Source organism: Humulus lupulus, chromosome 8 (assembly GCF_963169125.1).
Source record: "Humulus lupulus chromosome 8, drHumLupu1.1, whole genome shotgun sequence".
NCBI lineage: Eukaryota > Viridiplantae > Streptophyta > Magnoliopsida > Rosales > Cannabaceae > Humulus > Humulus lupulus.
Genome location: NC_084800.1, coordinates 152,008,295 through 152,028,878, shown reverse-complemented (window position 1 = coordinate 152,028,878; position 20,584 = coordinate 152,008,295). Strand labels below are relative to the sequence as shown.

General features: G+C 40.1%; 2 protein-coding genes across 2 annotated transcripts; one reads left to right on the top strand and one right to left on the bottom strand.

Moving 5' to 3' along the window:
• Positions 1–2,870: 2,870 nt before the first annotated feature.
• LOC133796165 (uncharacterized) lies at positions 2,871–4,933 on the top strand. Its single transcript, XM_062233648.1, has 4 exons — positions 2,871–3,606; positions 3,744–4,132; positions 4,467–4,560; positions 4,626–4,933. Exons 1-4 carry the CDS (start codon positions 2,871–2,873, stop codon positions 4,931–4,933), a joined length of 1,527 nt encoding a protein of 508 aa, XP_062089632.1.
• Positions 4,934–5,302: 369 nt separating this feature from the next.
• On the bottom strand, positions 5,303–20,159 carry LOC133798560 (serine carboxypeptidase-like 27). Its single transcript, XM_062236912.1, has 9 exons — positions 19,143–20,159; positions 18,960–19,055; positions 18,680–18,772; positions 18,386–18,471; positions 8,246–8,506; positions 6,877–7,004; positions 6,704–6,799; positions 6,097–6,202; positions 5,303–5,874 (listed from the first exon to the last, which is right to left on the bottom strand). Exons 1-9 carry the CDS (start codon positions 19,507–19,509, stop codon positions 5,734–5,736), a joined length of 1,374 nt encoding a protein of 457 aa, XP_062092896.1. The 5' UTR covers positions 19,510–20,159; the 3' UTR covers positions 5,303–5,733.
• Between the last annotated feature and the right edge of the window lie 425 nt (positions 20,160–20,584).

Below are 20,584 nucleotides of genomic sequence, written 5' to 3'. Positions count from 1 at the left end.
ATGAGGAATATATATATTTATTTGGTGATTAATCAAGTATTGGGTAGCAAGCGGGAAATTATTAGGGACACTCGAGGAATTAGTGGGAATTGGGTAAAATGACTAAAATGGCCCTACATGGATAAAAGGATGTAGAATTAATAGGGAGGGCATTTTGGTCAATAGGCTTATTAGAGATAAGTTTATCTAAGCTTTATACTTAGTGGGATTGGTAGAAAAGAGTTAAGGCTGTAGAAAATAAAGAAAAAGGAAGAAAAAAAAAAGAAAAGAGAGAAAAACAGAGGGGTTTTGTCTCAAAAGGATCGGTTTGTGGTTCTCCCACCATTTCCCTTCATTTTTCTTGGAGTTAAGCTCAGTGGAGAGCTAGGGTAGGCTGAGCATCAAGGATCCTAAGCTAGAATTGAAGATTGGCAAGGGATTAGCAAGAAAACATCAAAAGTTGAGGTAAGTTTTTAGAAATTTCAGTTTTAGGGTTTGACTGGTTTGAGCTGTGTATTTAAGCTAAATTGATGGGGATTTTAGGGGAATTCAGGCTAAGGTTGAGGAGGAACAAGCTAAGGAGGTCTAGGGTTGAACTCAAGGTATGAATTCTAAGTCTTTAACTTTGATGTTTGACTGAATTTCTGGGTTTAGGGTTAACTATGGTAGACTTTGAGTTTTAGGTTGCATGAGCTTGGGTTATGAGTTCTTGGGATGCTTGGGATGTGTGGGAGGTGTTGATAAGTTTGTTTTTGGGTTTGGGAAAGATTTGGACACGTTTGGGGTTGAATTGGTTGAAAGAAATAGCAAAAAACGAAATTGGGTGTTGCCTGTCTGCAACTAGCGCTACAGCGCTAGTCTTTGGGCGTTGTAGCGCTAGGCCCTGTTTCTGGGGATGTTTGGTTCTGCTTGTAGCGCTATAGCGCCCTCTTTTGAGCGCTGTAGCGCTACACTGTTCCCAGAAAGGGGTTTTTGGGTTATTTTTTAGGGATTTTGACCTAGGGTTCGGGGTTTGATTCCACCACCTTGTTTTGTGGATCTAGGACTTCCCGGGGGGCTCGGGATTGGTCCCGAGGCTAGGTTTTGGACTTGAGGTTTGGTGATGGCTTTGACCTATGAATTGTGTTTAGGTGAGCGCTAGGACTCGAGTGGGATCGTGCTCGACGAGTCAAGTGATCAAGCTATCGAATTGAAAGGTAAGAAAACTGTAGCACTCGAGAATAGGGCGTGGGCCCATAGTGTTATTGCAGGGCATGGCCCTAGACTGTATTACATGCTAGGATATAACCTTATTTGAATTATCATATGTTTTAAGGATTATTTCGAATTGTACGATATGTGTAATTATAGTGAAATGAACGGCCAAGGCCGAGAGCGGCCAAGGCCGGGAACGGCAGTGGGGCCGGAAGTAACACTTAGCACATGGAGTGCTTATAGTCAGGGTAGGACCCAATGGATACGTGGGGTATCCTTACGGTGAGGACCGAGACCCCAGGCTTTGGTGAGGCTTTTGGGGCGGCATGGCCGTGTTTGCTTAGTCTGATGGTTGACCTGTTTATCTGTGGATTACATGTTAACTATATGATATGCATATGCTATTTACTGTTTGATTTTTCTTGTTGGGCTTTGGCTCACGGGTGCTCCGTGTTGCAGGTAAGGGCAAAGAAAAAGTCAACCAGCCATGAGTATGGAGAGCGTGGGGGCAGCGCGTACATGTTCGGCCTGCCCGACTGCTTTGGTTGGGGGCATTTTTTAATATGGTTGTATTAACTTGTCCTTTTGATAGTTAACCAAGTGTAAATCTATTTTTGAGTTGTAAATATTTTGTAAACCTTATTTTTGGGATCCCAGAAGTTTGATACTTGATGTTGTCAATGAAACTAAGCATTTTCAAAGATTACAGCCTTAATTTCTGGTTTAGTCACACTTTTGGTTTTAGAAACCTCGTATAGTCAGTTAATTGCACAATTTCCGTTTTAAACTCACTTAGTAACGGCTCTAAGGTAGTAGGGCGTTACAGTAAGTCACTTATTTCTCTCAAAGTTATGATTTTATCGGTGGAAAAAGAAGCACAAGGTTTCTGGGTGCATTTTGGGGCTTTGGCTGCGGATACAGTGACGGAGCAGCAACCAATTCCGACGGCAGTGGGCAGTTTCCTTCAGCAATTCGATTCAGTTTTTTTGATGCCAACGGGACTCCCACCTCCTTGGACTCGAAAGCATGCTATCACTCTTCGGAGTGGATCCGGATCTGTTTCAGTGAGGCCTTATTGTTATGCCCAAGTTCAGAAAGATGAGATTGAGCGGTTGGTGTCCAAGATGTTACAAGCAGGCATCATTCGCCCAAGCACAAGTCCATTTTCGAGCCCGGTGCTACTTGTCAAAAAGAAGGATGGGAGTTGGCGTTTTTGTGTGGATTATAGAGCATTGAATCGCGAGACCGTGGCTGATAAGTTTCCAATTCCGGTGATAGATGAGCTTCGTGGCACTAAGGTGTTTTCCAAGTTGGATTTGAAGTCCAGATATCACCAAATTCGGGTCACAGCTAGGGATGTTGAGAAGACGGCCTTTCGCACACATGAAGGGCACTATGAGTTCCTTGTCATGCATTTCGGCCTCACGAATGCACCTGCGACTTTCCAAGCTCTTATGAATGAGGTTTTTCGGGATTTCTTGAGGAAGTTTGTTTTGGTATTTTTTGATGATATTCTGATCTATAGTTCATTGTTGGAGGAGCATGTGCATCATTTGACCTTGGTTTTGGAGCGCCTTAGGTAACATCAGCTATATGCGAATAAAAAAAAATGCATGTTTGCGCAAGAGAGGGTGGAATACCTTGGGCATATTATTTCAGCTCAGGGAGTGTCGGCTGATCTGAGTAAGATTGAGGCGATGGAGAGTTGGTCGATGCCAAAGACCATTAAAGGCTTGAGAGGACTCTTGGGACTCACGGGGTACTACCGTAAGTTTTTCAAAGGATATGGAAGTATTGCTAGGCCACTAACAGATCAGCTAAAAAAAGATGCATTTGCTTGGTCAAGTGAGGCTCAAACAGCCTTTGTTCAGCTGAAGCATGCCATGTGCTCGGTACCTGTTTTAGCACTTCCAAATTTTTCAGAACCTTTTATTCTTGAGGCGGATGCATCGGGAGCGGGGCTAGGGGTTGTTTTAATGAAGAATGGGCAACCGATTGCTTTCTACAGCCAAGTTTTGTCATCTCGAGCAAGCGCTAAATCAGTCTACGAGAGGGAACTCATGGCGATTGTGTTGGCAATTCAAAATCAAAAATGGTGGCCTTACTTGTTGGGGCGTAAGTTTTTGGTACGCACGGATCAACGGAGTTTAAAGTATTTATTGGAACAAAGGCTAAAATGGCTTACAAAACTCCTAGGATATGACTTCGCTATACAATATAGGTCGGGCTTAGAGAATAAGGCTGCAGTTGCATTATCACGGGTTCATTGCGAGGCTTCTCTCGCTGCCATTTCAATTCCAAATATCTTGTCTATTCCAGACCTTCAAGCTCATGTAGCCGCTAATCCTATGTTGGCCAAAGTCATAAAATATTTGTCTTTAGGACAGGAATGTGGCGGGTTCTCTTTGGTGCAAGGGTGCCTCAAGTTTCGAGGCAGGTTGGTGCTTCCGTCTTCATCCCCTTTTATTCCTTTGTTGTTACATGAATACCACGGCAGTAATGTGGGGGGGGGGGGGGGGGGGGGGGGGGGCACTTGGGAGTCTTTAAGACTTTTCAGCGATTGGCGGCAGATCTATATTGGCGTGGGATGCGCAAAGATGTTCAGCATTTTGTGGCAGAATGTGCCATCTGCCATCAGCACAAGTACCTTACCCAGTCTCCAACGGGTTTGTTACAACCTTTACCGGTGCCGGAGCAAGTTTGGGAAGATATTTCGATGGACTTCATCGAGGGCTTGCCACTTTCGAATGGATTTGACTCCATTTTGGTTGTAGTGGACAGGTTGAGCAAGTATGGACACTTTATACCATTACGGCATCCTTTTTCAGCAGTGACGGTCGCAATGGTGTTTGTTAGGGAGGTGGTTAAGCTCCACGGTATGCCTCGCTCCATTGTGTTGGATAGGGACAAGATTTTTATCAGCTTATTCTTGAAAGAATTATTCAGGTTGCAAGGGACGGTATTGAAGCAGAGTACGGCATACCGCCCTCAGTCAGATGGCCAAACGGAAACGATCAATTGTTGTTTGGAAACATATCTTCAATGTTTTGTGAGTTCTAAACCAAACCAATGGGTGAAATGGTTGCCTTGGGCAAAATATTGGTATAATACCTCATTTCATTCCTCAACTGGTATGACCCTGTTTCGAGCTGTGTACCATTGGGATCCCCCCCCCCCCCCCCCCCTTGCTTCGTTTTGAGCTAGCTAGCACCAAAGTTTCAGCTGTCGAGCAGACTCTTCAGGCTCGGGATGAGATACTTGAGCTACTAAAACTTAACTTGCATCATGCTCAGCAGAAGATGAAGATTCAGGCTGACCGCAAGCGCCGGGATGTGCAGTATAATGTGGGAGACTTGGTCTATGTGAAGTTGAGGCCTTATCGACAGCGTACATTGGCCAAGCAACAGAATGAGAAGCTATCTCCTCGCTTTTTGGGCCTTTTCCTGTGGTAGCTCGCAGTGGACCTGTTGCCAGTCTTCAGCTGCCACCTGAATCAACTATACACCCGGTGTTCCACGTTTCACTTCTTCGAGCTGCTTTGGGCCCAAATCAGCAGGCTACTACATTCCCTCCAAGACTTACAGCTAAATTGGAATGGCTTTTGGAGCCTGAATCCGTGCTTGAAGTCGGGCTAGGCACTCCTAAGGAACCTCCCCAAGCTCTCATTAAGTGGAAAAATCTGCCAGCCTTGAGGCCACTTGGGAAGAATTTCAGGTCATCTAGGACCAATTTCCCCATTTCCACCTTGAGGACAAGGTGAAACTCCTAGCGGGCAGTATTGATAGACCACCTTTAATGTATGTTTATGCTAGAAAGAATAGGATGGCTAAGGGCGAGGTGGGCAGTAGCTGATTGTAGCATTTTGGTTAGTTATGCAATTAGTTAGTTGGGTGTGCCCGAGTGTGGCTAGGGTGCATGGTAATGCAGTAGGGGAGAGTATTAAAGAGTCACTTGTGAGCTGTTAGTGGTGTGAAGGATTTGGTAGAGGGTGTAATCCATTGAGGGAGAGTCCAGGCTCTTGAACATTTCTGGTGTTGCAATACAAAGGCAGATTTCTTTTTTCTTGTTGTTCTTGCTATTCTTGCTGTTTGGCTAACCATTTGACAGGATAATCCTATCAGATTCATACTCGAAATAAGAACATATGCATTGGAAATTTCTATTAAGAAAAAGTTTCACATTAACAATTACAGTTTCACTTATTATAACAAAGATAAAATTTGCCCCCCTTAACTGTCGAAACACGTAAAGAATGATTCCCCTACAATCTTTTTACATTACTACATATAATAAAATAAAAAGAAATATAATCAAATTTGACATATCTATATAACTAGTACTACTACTTCCTGCAGTTTCTTCATAGAGGATATTTAGAAACAATTCAATTTGTAAACTAATACTAATAAGCGGCATTGCAATGGGGCAATAATGGAGGAGCACTCAAGATGAATGCTTCTCTTATTTTGCTTTCTATTATCCTACCCAGTTGTAAACAATTTTAAAACCTCTATATTTTTGGGCTTATTCATCAAGAATGCGTGAATAAGTTGAATCAGATTAACTTGGCATGGGCTTGTTCTCCAAAAATGATCTGAAAAGAATAAATGCATGACGAGGGCGATGGAGCGGAACCTCATGTCCTGCTCCAGTTATTGTAACAAATGTCAACCCTTTGTATACTTGGCTCCACCCACCAACCTATATTACAAAAGAATAAGAGCTTGTGAGAAGATGAAAGAAAGATTAATTTTCCAGTAACATGTCTGGCGTATATATAACTTGGCATTGATAAGCAAAAGACATTGCAGAAACACAAAAGCATCCCCCTGTCGGCTGCCACACAATTGAAGGTGAGACCAAAAGCATAATGTACGTATTCACATTTCGTTTGTAGATGATATCTTTTTTCAAAGTACTAACCTTGCCATGATCATACCACGGGTGCCAATTGGTGACGGTTGGTAGCTTCAGGGCATCTATTGAGTATCTTGTTGCAGTTACTGGAACTACTGCATCAGTGTCCCCGCTGAAAAGTTATATGAGAAACCACGTTTTATATAAGAAAACTAGCAGTGGCATTAACTAAGCCGAACTTGATCAAGAGAAAATAAATAATAAACATAACAAGATACATAAAATTTAGCCAGCTTGAGATCATAGGTCAAAACCACCTTTCTACACTTTGGTTCTTCTCACACTACTTGATTAGTAAGTGCCCTCATAGTGCTCAAGGATAGCTTGCAACCTTTTATTGACAATCACACTTAATGTTGTATTTTTAAATAGAATGAATACAGTTTCACATGCTTTAACCAGGTTGAATTCATAGGTAGAGTGTAATTATGGCATGGGTCAAATATTGACCTCAAGCAACTGAACTACCTGAATGTCATATGGTTTGATTATATTTACTCAATATAAGTTGTCATGTGTTATTCATTTATTAAATAAAATGGCGGGTATCTATATAATCACCAAGTAGCCAAGAGGAAATTAAGGAAAGGTCAGAAGAATTAGGTAAATATACCTGAATACCCATATTTTAAGACCAGCAGCTATAAGTTCTTTATAAATAGGAAGCATAGATAGCGGAGAATCTGTCCAGTAGTTTCCAACAATGTCACTGTGAAAAAAAGGTTTTATCAGTGTTGTAGAACGTTAAAATTTTATATTCATCCAATATCCAAAATCAAAATTTACCTGCATGTTTTCCAAGGATAAGAAAGTCCAGTTACATTGGCATGAAGCGCCCTTTGAACTTCTGGAATATTGAAGTACACTTTTGAATGCCTCTCGGTGCAGGGATCATAGGCTCTGGACATCCATGGCTGAGTTTAAAAAGAGTATGGAGAATTATATGTTGTAACAAGGCGAAAAAAAAGTTTATCAAACACTATAGTGAAAGTATGTCGATGAAATACATTTAAGCGCTAACAATAAGGAATTTCAATGCAGACATTTGTTTCTTAAGTGTTATTATTACCCAAATAATAATTTTAAAGCTTTAGAAACAGGGGACATTTTGATTACCAAAAAATCAACTTGTGAAGAATTTGTAAGTAGAATCTTAAACCAGACACAAACTCAAGCAGATCAGCGAATCAGAAAACTTTCGAAAGATAACTGCGTTAATGAACAATAGAGCACAGCATTAAATTTCGTTTTCTACATCCTAGTTTGTACAATTACCAATAAAATTCCATGAAAGTTGTCATTTTCAGAGTTTCTGAAAATATCATTGCACAACAATTTTCTATGAAGTTACAAGTCAATAATTTTTTATGAAGCATCTAACCAGTCAAGTAGATCAGATGACTAGACTAAACCTGTGTGATAATGGGAAGAGACTGCTATTAACGGTGTGATGAGGCTGGGAGATACCTCGCAGACTTGCTTGCAACATCACATGGACATATAGGAGTTGGCCTTAGACACTTCAATATGATGTAATTTAAGTGCCAAATCATATAATATAAGCACCAAATCTATAAAGTTCTTACAAAGTCCAACGTAAAAGGTAGTATGGTGAGAAAACTTTTGATGCCTCACAGGTTGGATGTATCTTTTCTTCGTTCCTTTGCTTGTTTGTAATAATCCACAAACTATATTTTAAATAACATATTGAAAGTGTGCAATTAATGTCTTTTGGCTAAATCTAAGCTACAGCATATTTTTTGGTGCATCTTTTTTTTTCCATGAGAGAAATTTACACAAGGGCAGGTTCTACCTCTTCAGTTCCAACTTGGATTATTTGTTTTCTGGGTAAAACTTTTTAAATACAGATATATACTATTTATACAATTTAGACTGATAGTACAATATTGTAAATTCCTAGTGTCAAAAGTTTATCATATCACTGATTGGTTATGTGCAGGCGGCACTATTATTGGAGTGTTTCATGAAATTAAATCATGTCAGACCAGCAGATAAACAACACATGGCAGTATTTTACTTTCTCATTTTCTTGGCATATTTTGAAACTTCCAATATCTTTGTAACCAAAGAAAAGGGTTCACAAGTTTTTTTCCCTCAATTTTCTTGGAAAAAGAAACGAGTCATGAGAACTTACATAATGACCCCGTAAGTTGCGGTTAAGCGATTCAGTACTATTGCAAGGGCTGGTGAAAATGCTATAGGGGTCTATGTTTCCTTGCTCCCTCTCAGCAATAACGAGAGCATTCATGCATTCCGCCGAAGGGTGATGAGAGGATCCAAAATCACATGTCCTTCTCAGCACTCGATAGGTAGAATCAGAGATCAAACCATGGGTCCACCAGTACTCAAAGGTCCCAATATAATCATGGTAGTCATCAGTCACAGCATTTCCAACCTGCCATAAAGAAATTTGTGAAAAAACAAATTACTTATTTAATTATGACTCATTGCATTAACTCAGTATCTTTCCAATAAGGAAATCAAGCTGAATTATTAGAAAGTTACTATAATTAGATTATATAGTTTTAGGCTAATTGATATACCATAGAATATTTGTAATTACTCTAGAATATTTGGTATCAAATATCAGATTTGTTTATACATGTACAGTGCCTATTTAAAGGTCTTATTTTCTAACAATAAAGAATATCAAAGGCTAATTTTCCACTTGGTATCAAAGATTTCCCTATAACCTAAAAATTTTGTAGCCTCCTTTTTTTTTCTCTCAGCCTTCGTCTCTTTCCTTATGGTCACTTTCAACAAAAACTCTTTTGATGGAAGCCTTGCTCTGATGATAACTTAGCCTGCTGATTGGAAGCCTCGCTCCGATGATCGTGCCCTTTCGGAAGGCCAGCCCTTCATTGCTGCTCCATCTGAGCCTTTCCCATTCACTCCAGCTCAGATCACCCAACTCCATCAGTTTCTTAATACCACCAAGAATTAGGGGTGTGCAGAATATATTCAATCCAATTACAACCGACCAATCAAATTACAACCGACCACCAAAAATTGGATATCCAATTACTATTAGATCGGATTTAATGTAATTTTTAAAAAACCAAATTAGATCGGTCGGTTGTTGGATGGGTGTCCAACATCCAATAAAAACCGACTGAACCGATCCAATAATCATCCAACTACATATATGCTTCTAATTTATATGAATTTGTGCTGAATGTTTCTAAATTATTAAAACTAAATAGTGTTTTCATTTAGATGAGTAATTTGTGTGTTTTATAATTGAAATATACATGAAAATTATATTTAAAAATACTCTAAATGATTGGATGGATCCGATCCGATCCAATAAATAACCAGGGGATGCATCCAATGGATGGAACCAATCCAATTCAATTATCCATTGGATCGGATCGGTTGACCTAATTCAATTGGATTGGATCGGTTGTAAAAATCCAACATCCAATGGATATTTGGATTGGATCGAATGAGCTTAAATCCATTGGATGTGATCCAATGAACACCCCTACCAAGAATGCTACTGCATCTGCTCCATCATCCTCTTCACATCCAGGTACCTTTGCTGCCTTCAATGTTCAAAACTTTGCCTGGATTGTGGATTCAGGGGCCTCGGATCACATGACTGGTCAGTCCCATCAGTATACCACATACACTCCTTGTTTAGGTACTCAAAAAATGAAGATTGATAATGGTTCCCTCTCCTCTGTGGCTGGTAAAGGGTCTATATATTTATCCCCTTCTATTACTCTTTATGATGTCCTTCATGACCCAAATTTATCATGTAATTTGCTCTCTTTCAGTAAAGTCACTCGAGATCCGCAATGTTTTGTCTCTTTCTCACCACTCTGTTGTACTTTTTAGGATATCTCCTCAAGGAGACGATTGGGAGTGCGAAGGCATATAGTGGGTTGTATTACATTGATCTGTTTCCTCCTACTCAAGTGAATAAAACTTTTGTTTCTACTTGTATTGCTTCTCGTAATAACGATATTATGCAATGGCATTATAGGCTAGGCCACCCTAGTTTTTCCTATTTAAAATTTCTCTTTCCTAAGTTGTTTCAAAATAAAATTGAGCTTCTTTAAGTGTGACATTTGTCAGTTTGCTAAACATACAAGTGCTATTTTCCATTCTGTACCTTACAAATCAACTCAACTCTTTACTCTTATTCATAGAATTATATATGAGGACCATCTAGAATAAAAAGGATGAGAATGAAGAGTTAGGCATGTCTGATTTTGTGTAATTGAGCGCTAGCTCTTGGAGAGAAACTAGGTCTCTCAAATATACTGAATTATTCTTTGTTATTTCAATAAAATTTTCTCCCTTGTACCTTATTCTTGTTCTATATTTTCATGATATACTATCTAAGTGTATCAAGTGGCGCCGTTTGAGATTTGAATTCATGGTGCTTACTAAGATGGAGACTCGTATGGAAACGGTGGAGGGGTTGATAGCCACGGTACGGTGTAAGGGGAGTTGGCAGTAGTAACAGAAAAGCTGAAGGTGTTACCTGGGTTGGAACAAGGGATGACCACAGTGGTCAGTCGCCTGGACCAGCTGATGCGACACCAAGAAGCCCATCGACCAGAGACACTTGTGGACGAACGCGAGCAGTCTTTGACTCCAGGGAAGGCGTCGGGGGTTGCCAAAACGACACGAATGCTACCTGGGGATAAGTTCGTCGAGATTGGGGGCAACAGTTGGGATTCCAATGGACAGCGAACGACTCCAACAGCCCCGAGATGGGATATTCGACCACAGCGAATTGAGCTTTCATCCTTTGATGGTGATAATCCTAACGGATGGCTTCTCAAGGCAGAGAGGTATTTTTCTCTCCACTGTATGACAGATGTCAAGCGCCTAGAGACGGCCGTGATCAGCCTAGAAGGGGAGGCGCTGATCTGGTTTCAATGGGAGAATCGACGTAGACCATTCACGTCTTGGAACAAGCCAAGGGCTTATGCTACAAGTGTGAGAAGTATTCTCCTAGTCATCGTTGCAAGAAAAGGGAGTTGCAAGTAATTTTGCTGCAAGATGATGTTCTTGGTGAGATTGAAGAAACCAGTGGTGAACTTGTTCTGGACGATGAGAATTTAGTGCCAGATGGGCTTGAGAATCAAGTGGTGGAGGTCTCTATTAATTCAATGGTGGATCTTACGACACCAAAAACTTTCAAATTGGCTGGGCAGGTGGGCACTCAGCCGATAGAAGTCCTCATAGACAGTGGAGCTACCCACAATTTCATCTCAATTGTCCTCATTCGTACCTTGCAGCTATCGGTTACGAAGACAACACCATACGAGGTTGTGTTGTGCACTGGACAAGCTACTACAACCCAGGGAATTTGCAAAGGAGTGGCTGTGCAAAGGAGTGAAATTTGCAAAGGAGTGGAGTGGAGTGGTTGAGCCAAGGGCTTATGCTACAAGTGCTACAAGTGTGACGAGAAGTATTCTCCTAGTCATCGTTGCAAGAAAAGGGAGTTGCAAGTAATTTTGCTGCAAGATGATGCTCTTGGTGAGATTGAAGAAACCAGTGGTGAACTTGTTCTGGACAATGAGAATTAGTGCCAGATGGGCTTGAGAATCAAGTGGTGGAGGTCTCTATTAATTCTGTGGTGGATCTTAGGACACCAAAAACTTTCAAATTGGTTGGGCAGGTGCGCACTCAGCCGATAGTAGTCCTCATAGACAGTGGAGCTACCCACAATTTCATCTCAATTGTCCTCATTCGTACCTTGCAGCTACCGGTTACGGAGACAACACCATACGAGGTTGTGTTGGGCACTGGACAAGCTACTACAATCCAGGGAATTTGCAAAGGAGTGGCTGTGACTTTACAGGGAGTAGAAATAATTGAGGATTTTCTTCCTTTAGCATTGGGCAATACTAATATGACATTGGGTATTCAGTGGTTAGAAACTTTAGGAGTCACCCATATTAATTGGAAGTCTCATTCTATGAAGTTTACAGTTGGGAATACATCAGTAAGTTTGCAGGGTGACCCAACGCTACACAAGACGTTAGTTTCACTCAAGACCATGGTGCGCACAATCCAACATGAAGATGAGGGGTTGATTATTGAACTTGGGGCTGCTTCGATTTCTAAGGCTAAGGATGTAGACATACCTGCTGGCATCGCTATGGTTTTGCAAGATGCTCAGGCTGTTTTTGAGATGCCACTGGAACTACCACCATTGAGGGGTCAGGAACACTCTGTTACCCTGTGAGAGGGCACATCATCGATCAACGTACAACCTTATCGTTACCCGCATGTGCAGAAGGATGCAATTGAACAATTAGTGAAGGAAATGTTGGCAGCTGGTATTATACAACCCAGTATCAGTCCTTTCTCGAGCCCTGTGTTGGTGGTTCGTAAAAAGGACGGGAGTTGACGATTTTGTGTCGACTACAGGGCTTTGAACCGTGCAACGGTCCTTGATAAATTCCCTATCCCTGTCATTGATGAGCTATTGGATGAACTTCAACGGAGCTACAATCTTTTTGAAACTTGATTTGAAATCTGGCTATCATCAAATCCACGTTCAGTCTTCTGACGTGCATAAAACAGCTTTTCGCACTCATGACGAACATTATGAATTTCTTGTGATGCCATTTGGCCTCACCAATGCTCCAGCGACTTTTCAGTCTTTGATGAACGAGGTATTTCGCCCTTATCTTCATTAATTTGTCTTAGTTTTTTTTTTATGATATTCTGGTGTATAGTTGCAGTCTCAATGACCATGTTCACCATTTATCCACATTCCTACACCTACTTTCTCGACACAATCTCTATGCCAATCGTAAGAAGTGTTCTTTCGCCCGTGAACAGTTGGATTACTTGGGCCATATTATTTCAAGGGAAGGGGTTGCGGTGGTCCAGTCCAAGGTGCAAGCCATGTTAGATTGGCCTGAACCTAAGAACATCAAGGCCTTGTGAGGTTTTTTGGGTCTCATAGGATATTATGGCAAGTTCGTCAAAGGGTACAGTGAGATTGCGTGGCCGTTGACGAAATAGTTAAAGAAAGATAAGTTTGGGTGGAATGAGGCATCAGCGGGAGCATTTGAGGCTCTTAAACGGTCAATGACCCCGTTCTGGTACTTGCACTTCCAGATTTTAACCAACCTTTTGTGGTAGAAACCGATGCTTCTGGGTATGGGTTGGTGGCTGTTTTGATGCAAGGTCAGCTTCCAATAGCTTTTTACAATCAAATTTTGGGTCAACAAGCGCAACTAAAGCCTATTTATGAGGAGTTGATGGCAATTGTCTTTGCTGTCCAGAAATGGCGTCCTTATTTATTGGGACGGCACTTTGAGGTGCGTAGGGATCAACAAAGTTTGAAGTTTTTGTTAGAACAGTGAATTGTCGCTCCAAAGTACCAACGTTGGATGGCCAAGCTCATGGGCTATAACTTTGATATTCAGTACAAACCATGGGCTAGTAATAGGGTGGCAGATGCACTTTCGCGGGTCAACTCACCAACGGAATGTAACAATCTACTTCTTTCTCAAGGCATTGATTGGGATGCTTTGCAACCCGAGCTTCAACAAGACTCACTTTTGGCTAAAATTACTTCTGATTTGCAGCAAGGGCGACAAGGAGCTGCTGGATTTTCTTTGGACCACAGCAGATTGTTGTATAAAGGGCAGTTGATGTTGTCGAATGAATGTTCCCTTATTTCCACCATTTTACGAATGTACCACAATTCTCCAGTTGGTGGCCACTCAGGAGAGGACAAGACTTTCAAAAGAATCTCTGCTGACTTTTATTGGGTGGGGATGCGGAAATAAGTGGCGGACTGGGTTCGTGAGTGTGACATTTGTCAGAAGAATATGACTTTGAATCTGTCCCCTGCTGGGTTGCTACAGCCCATCACTTTGCCTTTGCTGGTTTGGGACGCTTTGACTATAGATTTCAAAGAAGAGTTGTCGCGATCACATGGTATGGATACGATTTTGGTAGTGGTGGATAGGTTCAGCAAGTACGCTCATTTTCTCTTGCTGAAACATCCTTTTACTGCTCACACAGTGGCTGAATTGTTCTTGAAGGAAGTAGTACGCCTTCATGGGATCCCTTCGTCTATCATCTCAGATCGAGACAAGGTATTTATGAGTCACTTTTGGCAAGAGTTATTCAAGTTACAAGGTACGGAACTCCGCCATAGCACTGCCTATCATCCCCAAACAGATGGGCAATCAGAATTGTGAATCGTTGCTTGGAAATGTACTTATGATGTTATGCTTCTGAACAGCCGCGTTCTTGGTGGCGTTGGCTGTCGTGGGCAGAGTACTGGTATAATACTTCCTTTCATACGACATCCCCACACACTCCATTTAAAATTTTGTATGGTCGTGATCCTCCTGCCCTTATCCGCTATAAACGTGGAACCACTCCAGCCTCTTTAATGGATGAGTTGTTGGAAGAAAGGGATGCGCAGCTAGACAATCTTAATATGCATTTGCTTCGTGCTCAGCAAAAAATGAAAGACTGTGCGGATACGAAGCAAAGAGATGAGCAGTTTGTGGTTGGGGAAAGGGTATTTGTTAAGCTCAAACCTTACCGTCAAAAATCCCTTGCCACTAGGCGCAATGAGAAACTTTCTCCTCGTTTTTATGGACTATTTGAAGTGTTGGCTCGTGTTGGGGAAGTGGCCTACAAGTTGAAATTGCCTGCTACTTCCGCAATTCACCTCATCTTCCACATTTCACAACTTCGTTGGGCTTATGGGGTCACTCACTCTTCACCGTTGCTTCCTCCACAACTCGGCCCTAATCTAGAATTATTGGTGGAACCAGCTGAAGTGTTGGGTGTTCGCCAGAACGAAGAACTGGAGGTGTTAATCAGGTGGAAGGACCTGGCATTATTTGAGGCAACCTGGGAGAACTACAACAACTTGCTGCAATAATTTCCTCAATTTCACTTTGAGGACAAGATGAAAGTTTGGGCAGCAAGTCATGATAAACCTCTCATACAGTACACCTACGCTAGGAGGCAACGCAATTAATGATTAGATTTGGGGATTGAATTCTTTAGGAAAGTTTAGTGATTTGGTTTAATCTGGTTTGGTGGCTGTTTCAATTTTTGTTGTTTCTGTTTTGCCTTGTTTCCTGTTTGGGGTCAAACGTGTTTGGGTAAGTCAGGGGAATAAAAAGGGATGAGAATGAAGAGTTAGGCATGTCTCATTTTGTGTAAATGAGCACTAGCTCTTGGAGAGAAACCAGGTCTCTTGAATATCTTGGATTGTTCTTTGTTATTTCAATAAAATTTTCTCCCTTATTCCTTATTCTTGTTTTATATTTTCATGATATACTATCTTAGTGTATCAAAATACTAGATGGTTTATCACTTACATTGATGACCACACACATATTAGCTGAGTTTTTCTTCTTAAACAGAAATCCGATGTTGCCATGACATTTAGAAACTTCCATTCTATATGATCAAAAATCAATTCAAAGCTAATCTTCAAGTATTGCGCACAGATAATGGCACTAGATATTTTAATTCTATCTTGGGTGATTATCTTCATCTCATGACATTATTCATAAAAGTTCATGTGCAGGCACACCTCAGCACAATGGGATTGCCGAAAGCAAAAATAGACACCTATTGGAGGTTGCTAGGGCCTTAATGTTTACCACATCTATCCCTAAGCAATTTTGGGGTGAGGCTATCCTTACCGTTGTCTACCTCATCAATCATATGCCCTCTCGAGTGTTGAACTTTCACAATCCACTCTTTATCATTCTTAAAACATATCCACATACTCATCTTGTTTCTAATCTCCCCTTAAAAATGTTTGGTTGTACTTCTTATGTCCATGTTCTAGGTCCAACCCGATCCAAATTTGATCCACGTGCTCTTAGGTATGTTTTTTCGGGCTACTTTTCTACCAAAAAAGGAGTATAAATACTATAATCCTTCTACTCGGCATATGTATGTCTCCTTAGACATGAAGAACAACCTTTTTATCCCAACATTTCACTTCAGGGAGGGGCAGTGAATGAAGTTTCTAGTTGGGATATTTGTCTACCTAAAGCTATCCCAGAAATTTATCAAAATATTTACATCAACCCCTCATCTCCTTCTCTATCTGATATTAGAGCATTTGAGCAACAATGTCAACCCCAAACTAAAGACTATTAGTTTACTCTCAGCGACCAAAGGACCATCAAGTAATTCAGCCATCAAGTAATTCAGCCAACTACTGCTCCAACATCTCATGAGTCCGACCCACAAATTGTTCCTAATATAAGTGATCATTCTCTCAATCCCATCTTGCCTAATGATATTCCTAACGTTGAGCCTTCTAGTATGGTGGACTCTGAGTTACCTATTGCCAAGAGGAAAGGAGTCCAAAGTTGTACTCTGCATTCAATGTCCAGATATGTCTCCTATAGTAGACTAACTCTGAAATATAAAGCTTTCCTAGCAAAAGTCGAGCAAGTGGTAGTTTCTAAGGACATAACTGAGGCCCTCTCACAGAAAAAATGGAAGAAAGCAGTCAACGAGGAAATTGGGGCACTAGAAACCAACACAACGTGGACAAGAGTCAATCAACCTAGAGATAAACATATGGTTGGATGTAAGTGGGTATTTACGGTTAAACACAAGGCTGATGGAACGATAGACCGATACAAACCGAGACTAGTTGCAAAAGGATTCACCCAAACATATGGAGTGGACTACAACGAGATGTTTGCACCCATGGCCAAGTTAAACACAATCAGGGTTCTACTATCAGTTACTGCAAATTTCGATTGGCCCCTACAACAACTAGACATCAAAAATGTTTTCCTTATTGAGCATTTGGAAGATGAATTTTTCATGAGAATCCCTCAGGGTTCGAGGAAAGATATGGAAAAGAGAATGTCTGTCACCTGAAAAAATCTCTCTACGGCTTAAAACAATCTCCACGGGCATAGTTTGAAAGATTTAATCGGGTGGTAAAACAATATGGGTATAAACAGGCTCAATCGGATCACACCTTGTTCTTCAAAAACTCACAAGAGGGTAAGGTAACTATTCTCATTGTTTATGTTGATGACATGATACTCACCGATGATGATTATGGAGAGCAAGAAAGACTTAAAGGCTTGCTAGCCCAAGAATTCGAGGCAAAAGATCTTGGACCAATGAAGTATTTTCTAGGAATGGAGGTTGCAAGAACAAAACAAGGAATTGTTGTCTCAAAAGAAATATGTCCTAGATCTACTCAAGGAAACAAGAATGAGTGGTTGTAAACCTGTGACAACACCAGTTGAACCAAAAGGCAAGTATAAACCAACAAAAGAGAAGCCAATTGACGAGGGAATGTACCACCAATTAGTGGGAAAATTGATCTACCTATCCCACACAAGGCCTGATATTATATTTGTTGTGAGCATGGTTAGCCAATCCATGCACAATTCAATCAAAGAACACTTGGAAGTTGTGTACAAAATTTTACGCTATCTGAAGAAAACACCAGGAAATAGATTACTATTAAAAAAGAATGCGGAAAGAGGTATTGACGCCTTCATAGATGCAAATTGGGCAGGGCCAATAGAAGATAGAAGATCAACAACTGGATATTGGACTAAAGTATGGGGAAACTTGGTTACTTGGAAGAGTAAGAAGCAACCAGTGGTAGCCCGAAGTAGTGTCGAAGCAGAACTTAGAGCTCTTGCTCAAGGAGTATGCGAATTAATTTGGATCAAACGCATGCTTGAAGAATTAAAACTTCAAAGGACCAAGCCTTTAAAGTTGTACAGCGACAACAAGTCAACAATCAACATAGCAAACAACCCAATCCATCACGATAGAACCAAGCATGTTGAAGTGGACAGACACTTCATTAAATAAAAAATTGATGGGAAGGAACTATCTATATGTTGTATATATCACTAGCAAGCAACAACAGGATGACTTACTGACTAAAGGGCTATCAACAAAAAGTTTCAAGAAGTTAGTTTGTAAGCTGGACATGTGGAGTCTCTATGCATGAGCTTGTGAGAGGGTGTAGAAAATATTGTATATTAAGTATTTACTCATTATCTCTCCAAAAAGTTACTATAATTAGATTATATAGTTTTAGGCTAATTGATTTACTCAAGAATATCTGTAATTACTCTACTCTAGAATATTTGGAATTAAATACCAAATTTGTTTACAGTGCCTATTTAAAGGCCTTATTCTCTATCAATAAAGAGGATCAAAGACTAATTTTCCACAAATAGAATCCATATATTATTAAGCCGTCTTAAAATCATCAGTTTGCATCACCCTAAAGTTCTTCTCAATCCTACTTTCTCACCATAAACCCCTTGAAATTGATCAGTGGATTCTGAATTCCCTTGTTTTTTTCGTAAATAATTTGAGACAACTGAGGAACATAATGACCTACAAAAGTAAAATTTTAGAATTATAACCCAACATAATAGTATCAAGTACGCAGTGAAAAACTTAAACAGGAATACAATTTAAAGATAAAGATAAGTTGAAGTTAATTAGAACCGCCCATGCAAAGCTTTCATCATTGCAATGGAAGCTTAGTAACCAAAAATGTTGAAAGTGAAAAACAAGTTGGAGGTAAAGTAAATTTTAGTACCTGCATAACTTTCACCAACAACATAGAAATCTCTGTGCATGTACTGAGGAAACCTTTCAAACCAATGGAGAAGAAATATGTATGCATCCTCAGCTACAAACATGCAAAACCCAGATGAGAAAAGCATCAATGGCATCAAGATCAACCCAATTCTTTGAAGAATTAACAAAACAAAACAAACAGCATATAGATCCGCATAATTCATGAATCTTCCAGATCAAGCTAACATTTGGAAACAAAACTGAGATCATTCAGTTTAAGACAGAAAATAATAATATACCTGTTCTCTGGTCACCAGTGGTGTACAAATCTGACGTCGTATTGGAGTATGAAAAACCAACACCAGCTGGAGACTCAAGAAATAACAAATTCGCCACTGCCCATATACCAAAAACTAATGAGAATTAAAACAAAACTTTGCTTAATATACAAAAGTGGCCATTTTTAAGCTCAGTCAACGTACCGTTGTTCCAAGCATAAGGATTTAAGAAAAGGGTCTTTCCATCAGGCCTAATATGGAAAGGTCCAACCTCTTCAGCTGCACCATAAGCAACAGAGGAGCAACCAGGGCCACCATTGAGCCACAACACGAGTGGTCTTGACTCAGGTTTACGACTCGCTGGAGACTCTGTAAGCCAGTAAAACAATTCTCTCCCGGCTTTCTTGTTGACAGTCACATAGCCCGAGTACTGAGCAAACTCGACGTTCTTTGGTTGTCCAGGCAACTCAGTGATCCTATCTTTCTCTTGATCCTGATACGAATCCACAAAACAAGCTCCGACGAGAAGCGATAAAAGCCAAAAGAAAAAGAAGAATAGATTGTGACCCATTGCTCAAAAAATCAACAAGTCACAGAAATGAGCAAAACTTCCGAGTTTAAACGAATACGAAGATCTAAAAGCTAAAAAGCAATAACCAGAAGCAGAAATCTCAAAACAAGTCTATGCTTGTTAAAAACTCTATCTTGAGAAACTAAATCATGAGCATTAAGCGATAAAGGAGAAAGCTTCAACAACTGAAGCTGACTTAAAAAGAAGATGAGAAATGAAATAGCGGGATGGGATAGAGAGAGAGGGAGAGAAAGTGAGTGCGGCAAACATTACACACTTAAAGCATTTTCATTCTCAAACCCAATTATTGTAATTGAATGATTAGTTGTTGTGCCAAGGTGTGAATGATTTCAAACCGTTCTGATATGTTTTTTTATACATATATTTTCTTTCAATGGTATAATTAATAAAGCTTGAAAATCATGAATCTATCATCTTTCTTGCGTTTTGGTCTCTCAGGCAATTGACCAAACAGCTGGGATGCGCACATGGGTTTTAATCTGAAATTTCAAGCTTCTCAGTTGCTTCTAACTAACTAAGCCTGCCATTAATAGACAACTAATATAAAATAACCAAACAAAAAGAAGAAAAAGTTTCAGAACTTTTGAATAAATATGATTAAGAAGCTAAAAGTAGAAGTCGGTGAAAGAGAACATAGTATAATAATAGTGAAAATATGTAAGGCTGCAAACACAGCAGATCAACATTTGGCTGTCAGCTACTGTCTTTTAGTATGGTCATTCAATGCGGTGTTGGCCCATGCAAATTTATTTTGAAAAATTACATCTTTAGTTACTTTATGAATTTTATTTTTAATTGGGAGATTTCACTATTTATGCATAACAGCGAGAATAATTACTAAATAATATCAGCACTAATAAATTTTTTAAATTAGTGCTAAATTTTCAACAAGTACCAAAAATACCCTTCTTTTTTTTTTCCACTCAAATTTTTTCCCACACAAACTCTCTCATTCTCTCAGTCTCTCAATCCCGAAACCTCTCTCATTTTTTCCCAAACCCAATCCGTAGAAACTCTCTCATTTTTTCCCAAACCCAATCCGAAGGAAACCCAA